The following is a 5,869-nucleotide window of genomic DNA, read 5'->3' as shown; positions in this document are numbered from 1 at the left end:
CAGTGCCGTCGCCTGGGATTACTGTGGTGTGTTCCTCACGCTTCCTGGTGGCTTGCACAGATGCTGTCTCTTTGTTAAAGATATGAAGTGGCAGTTCTGGTAGTTTTTGTTCTTTTGTAATTGGTGAAATGTTTAATTGGGTAAGTTATAAAGTGCTACTCTGAAATTCTGTTTTGTAAGCCTACAGAAGGGAGTTAGGACAGGTGCAACTTTTCTGCATTGTTATCAGCTTTCTGGACAGCGGATCTGCTCTCTCTTAAGCCAGTATCTTGTAGCTGATCGTTACCAAAAGATCTTTTGGCCCTTTGACACTAGTCATCTCACACTTTTAAGAACAAGAGAGAAAATGAAAAAAGGATTTTTCCCCTTCAGTGCTTTTTTTCTATCTGTGCTTTGCCAGGGTAATTGAAGCAGTGTCTTCTCTTCTAAGTCATTACATAGCACAGCTGCTGCTTAATTATCTAAATAAAAACAGCCACCTCAAAGCCTCAGGGAAGATGTGTGAATAACGTATAGAACCTCAAAAGTGTCTCTAGTAGTTAGTGTATATACACATACAAATCCTTTTTTACGTATGTATCCAATAAGATTCAATACAAGTTGTATATAAGCATTAAAACTGCTATACCACGTTAGAAATATGTTCCAGTCAGTCTTGTTTCTTAGCTAAATATTAACTGATACAGAGTATTTCTACTAAAGAAAAAAGTACTTTTTATACAGTGATGTCACAGCTCATTTGTTTTGTTTTTCTAGTGAAACTGAGAAGGTTACTTTATACAAAAAGTACCTTGAGTTCGAATGTCCTGCAGCCTCCTGTAAAATTAAGGTAGGGAGTTGAACAAAGTTGTTTTATTTTTTTGTCTTTTTAATAATTTAATTGACTGAATTGCATTACTCTTAGTCAAATTATCGTTTTTATGCACTTCATCACTTTATATAAAAAATCTGTTAGATGGTACTTTGTCTTGATGGCAGTGTTATTTTAAATTTGTATCACAGTTTCCTTTAATGAAGACTATGAGAGACTTAATATAAGCTGAGGGGAAAAAAATTTATAAGTCCGATAAACTGCACATAATCAACAGTTGCTATGTAATTAAAGCAGTTAATTCATGAGAATCTGTATGGCCACTGTTCTTAAGTGCTTAAATCAAGATCTGATTTATCTTTGGGTCATGCAGGCACCTCTGTTTCAGTTAGAATTTTCCAAAGACTAAGAGCAAGGAGAATTTGGCTTTATTGCCTTGGAAAAGAGTTCGTGGTTGTTTTCCCAAGACTCACAGAATAATCTATTGTTGCATACATAAAAAGAAAATGTGCAACTGTGCTTTTCCTAACCATTTTTTTTTTCTTTCTTGCGATAGTTGGTTTCCATTGGTGAGAAACAAAGAGTACTCATCAGTAAAATAATTGTACAAGTGAAAACAGGGTCTGCAAAACTAGCGACTGATTTTCCTTCACTAGGCTCAAGCATAGATCTAGACAGAGTGCAAAGTATAATGGAATCTATGGGGTCTAAGTTGTCTCCAGGTGCTCAGCAACTCATGGACATGGTCCGATGTCAGCAGAAAGTAAGTCATTGTGCTTTTCCATAAACATAAATAGTACTGATCTGTGACATTACGTTCTGTTAACAGTTAAGCATGTTCTAAACTGATTTGGTGAAAAAGATTTTTGATTATTTTTTCTAACCCAAGCTTTTTTTGTTTTTAATCCTGGTTTAGCTGTTGCCACCCTTAAATAAGGAGTGCAATAAATAAAGATTGTGTACTCAAGGAGTCACTGTGCGTACACCAAGTCCAGAGTTAAGAACTCTGTATCATCATAATTTTAAACTTCACTGACACCCTGCTCTCCTTTTGTTCGTTTCCATTGTCGCTGCTTGTCAAGGGTGATGGGCATGTTCCCTGTAATGTTTGGGGTGTAGGCAGATGGGCCTGTTTGTCTCATTTATTGTCATTGAAAGCATGTCACCTTCGACTAAAGGGAACATGTTCTTTCAGAGCATTTATTTGATTTAGATCTTAATCCTGCAAAGTAGGCTATTTTAACAGAATCCTGAATTCATCTGATGTTTGTAATGTTCAGTCTTGGGGACAGAGCATGGGAAAAATGAAGTCAGTAAAACTATTTTGTTACTTGGAGACTGACAAGATCATTGACATATATGTACAGGGAAAATAATTTCCTGTGCTTTTCCCTAAGGAGTATAGTTCAGAACTATTTTAAGAACTTCACATTGCACTAGTAGAATGCTGAGTTACAAAGTATCTATTGTTGTTGTATAATTTCCAGTGTATTTTGCCACTTACATGTTAATCGTATTGTTTTTATTTTCATCAGAACAGTTTACCTCTTGGAGACAAACTTAATTGGATCTTTGGGAAGAATTCTGAATTTGGAGATGACCATGCAGTAGATGAATTGCGCAGTGCAGCTATTCAGACATCACTAGATCAACCTGCCAGCGAACCTTTGGCTCTTAAAAATCATTTAACAAGTGAAACAGTAAACGAAGACTTAGAAATAAGTCACGGTCTGAACACACAAATACCTGAAAGCGGGAATACTTCTGATTCCGAAAGACTTACTACCCCGCAAAATACGGTTAACCTTGGAAATGGTTTTAAAGTCATGAGATCATTGCATATGCAGGAACAAGCGCGTGAAACCCCAAATGTAGCTAACCTACAGGTGCTTTTTCCTTTTCTTCAAAACTTATGTAGTCAGGTGAATCATCTTCGGCTGAAAGATGGTGATAAGCGTTTTGGTAAAAATGCAGTGACTAAAGAGGAAGGCATTCAGTGTGATGGGTAAGTTAAGTTTGGTACATTTATTAAGCTAGTAGTTTGACTCTATTTATTGACAAGTTTAAAAAGTAAAATAGATAATGTAAGCATTTCATTATTAACAGCAATAGTGAGTCTTAAAATATGTGCTTTTCAAGGCTGTGTGGCGATGAACACAATTACAGTTAATTTTTCAGATTAGCTGCTTGAACACAGTAGTTTTTTCAGAAGAAATAACATAATTTGTTGTTGCTAAGCTGTTTGTATCTTTTGCTTCCACTTCATCTTTTATGGTTTCAAAAAAAAGTGTGGTATTCAGGCTGGATGTGGCTCTGAGCAGCCTGGTCTAGTGGTTGGCGGCCCTGCATATGGCGGGGGGGTTGAAACTCGATGATCACTATGGTCCTTTTCAACCCAGGCCATTCTATGATTTCTGTAATTTCATATACATTTAGTTTGCCTTTCTTGCCTGATACTGTGTTTTAATTTTGACTACTTCTACCTTTTAAATTCTTCTCTCTTCCTTTTTTCGCACTATATGCCACAATCTTTCTGCTGTACTTAGTGTATCTCATCCCACTGATCTTTCCTGTCCCTCCTCATTTGTTGGCATTTACAGTGCAAGCTTCGTCACAGTACTAGCAATGCACCCAGTGTGAAACCTAAGGAACAATAGTGGAAATGGTGAGATGTAGGAATGTAGCATAGGAATGGGGGTTCTAATAGAGCCTGAATATCTCCAGCTCCTGGAGGATGCACAGGAAAGTGCAGTATTTTTAAAGAATGCAGATGCAAAAATAAAGAATTGCATAGTTTTTATGACTTTTGAAACACTTGAGCTGAGAAGAATAACACCTGCCATACTGGCAGAATTTGAACACTGGCTGTACTGTTGAGTTGTGTGGATTTTGTTGCATGTAGCTAAGCTGTCTAATGCATAATTGAGCATTTGAAAAAAATAAGGTTGAAAGAAGATGACTATATATCCTAGCATGATTATACAAAAAATTTCTGAGGTTTAAAATGTGTCAGGCAGGTAAGGTATTTCACTTGTGGTAAAACCCTAATACCGTACCAACTTTATTGTCTAATAGATGAGATTTTGTGTTTAAAAGAAGTTCAAGGATCCAGATTGCTATCATGCTCCTTTTAGTTAAGAAATAGGGTATACTTATTTTTACATTTACTCTTTCCACAGAGTAGAACAACAGCCTGTTTGCTCGTATTTGGAAAAGATCATCTCAAAAAATATGGATCTGATGGAGAAAAAACTAATGGACTATATTGATCACCAAATCCGTGCTCTTCAGACACATATAGATGATAAAATGGTTCTCTTAATGGACTTGGTTCAGAACTCAAAGCCACACACAATGTCACAAATGCGCTGTGATTCTAACGAGGGGTTTTCTAATGGAGAGAGATAGATGTATATAGTTATAGGACTTCAGTGTAAGTACTTTAAGGGCAATTATACTTTATAAAGCTTAGTATTTATGGAGTTATAACTGTAAGGAACTTCAGTGTTATTGACTTGCATTTTGTTACTGTAATTCTATCCGTTATTGTACACAGTTTTATGAAAGATCTCAAGGGTGTGTGTGTTTTGCTAAATATAACAATTTTATATGCCTTTTGTGGCTTATTTATTTAAAGAGCATTGGTAGAAGCCATATGAAACGCAGTTTCCCAGTTTCAGTTTGAACAATGGAGAAACACTGTAAATAAACTGAGTTACAGCTTTTTACCTACATGTAATCAGTTTGCTTTTTTGTTGTCTTGATTTTTGCTGTGTAACGTGTTACCAGTGGAACTGAACGTAGTTTCTTTGTGCTTTTGGTTTATTTTAGCGGTGCTCCTGTTTACGATGTTTATTACTCTCTCTGTAAGAGGAAGGGTAGTACTGGCATTGCCTAACTTAGGCTGTTTAAGGAGTCAGGTTTAGAGAGACAGGCCAACTTGAATCTCACCCTGGTTCTTGGAAAGCCTTGCTGGCTGTTCAGGCACCTAAGTTAGGACTCTAGGCTCCTTAAGTGATACTTAAGACTCTTATTGTACTTTTTCCCTCCTAATTTAATTGAGCCATGCAAGAACAACTGAAGTGAATGTACGCCTAGCAGACTTGTATTTGTCCATGTTCTGTTATCCTAAGAAATGTAAGTATCGTCATTTGCGGTTCCTTTCAAGCGGACCTTGTTGCCAGATAGAAGATGCTGGGGTAGGATCTGCTGCATTTCACCAACCTTCAGCCACAGAAGTAGCCTTATTGCATCGTATTTACTTTAGTCTGCTGGGATTAGTTCTACTGTCGTTTGAGTCACATTTCTACCTCCCCAAAAGTTCCTCTTTTATGGAAGGTCATGCTTCATTCTGTTTATTGCTCTTTGAATTCTGGGGTGCACTATCTAATTTGAACTCTATAGGGACTTCATGGTGAACTCCCAAGTTGGGTTCACAGATGTTGGATGTACTCAGTGTCTTAAAACACATTGAGCAGAAGCTATTTATGGGGAAACAAGCGGTGACTTAACAAGCATAGTAGGCACGTACAATCCAGTGTCTTTATCTAGTCTACCTAATATTTTCTTCTCCAGGAAAACTGATGTCTTTTGAAGACTGTCAGATCTTGATGGTAGCAACCCACCGGAGCAGATTTTGAAGACAATAATTTGCTTTGAACAGACATCTTGTAGTTGTCCCTCAATTTAACTCATGACAGGTGCATTTTCAAAGTGATTTGAAAAGATAAAAAGAGAAATTTTGTTTTGAAGAAAAAAGGCTTAAATTATCTTGTACTTTACAAGTCATTCTACACCCGTAAAGTTAATTTTAGATGCTTTCTAAAAAACACCATGGGGGGGGGCTTATGTTCTTTTTCAACTCAATAATTTAAGACAGTACTAGGTAGAGAGGTTTTTTTTCCATTACAAAAAAAGTTGAAATGTGTTTCCAATCATTGCTGTATTCCAAGGCTGTTAGTTTATTGATTTGTGGTTGGTTTGGGTTTTTTTTCCTTCCCCTCTTTGGGTGACAAATCTGAAAAGAAGTTGACACAAATTCAAAATACCTTTAAGTAG

At 36.7% G+C, this 5,869-nt stretch overlaps 1 protein-coding gene across 1 annotated transcript; it reads left to right on the top strand.

Annotated features, from left to right (window-relative positions):
- Positions 1–756: 756 nt before the first annotated feature.
- On the top strand, positions 757–4,219 carry LOC104458657 (chromosome unknown open reading frame, human C10orf88; the record flags this gene model as incomplete). The annotated part of the gene is made up of 5 exons (XM_010087420.1): positions 757–829; positions 1,368–1,380; positions 1,468–1,574; positions 2,347–2,816; positions 3,991–4,219. Coding segments are annotated over 5 exons (892 nt in total), but the record flags the coding sequence as incomplete, so codon positions are not given.
- Between the last annotated feature and the right edge of the window lie 1,650 nt (positions 4,220–5,869).

The sequence above is a fragment of the Pterocles gutturalis genome, unplaced genomic scaffold (assembly GCF_000699245.1).
Source record: "Pterocles gutturalis isolate BGI_N339 unplaced genomic scaffold, ASM69924v1 scaffold10111, whole genome shotgun sequence".
NCBI classification, from domain to species: Eukaryota; Metazoa; Chordata; class Aves; order Pterocliformes; family Pteroclidae; genus Pterocles; species Pterocles gutturalis.
The sequence above is the reverse complement of the archived record's forward strand: the minus strand, read 5'-3'. Positions and strand labels throughout refer to the sequence as shown.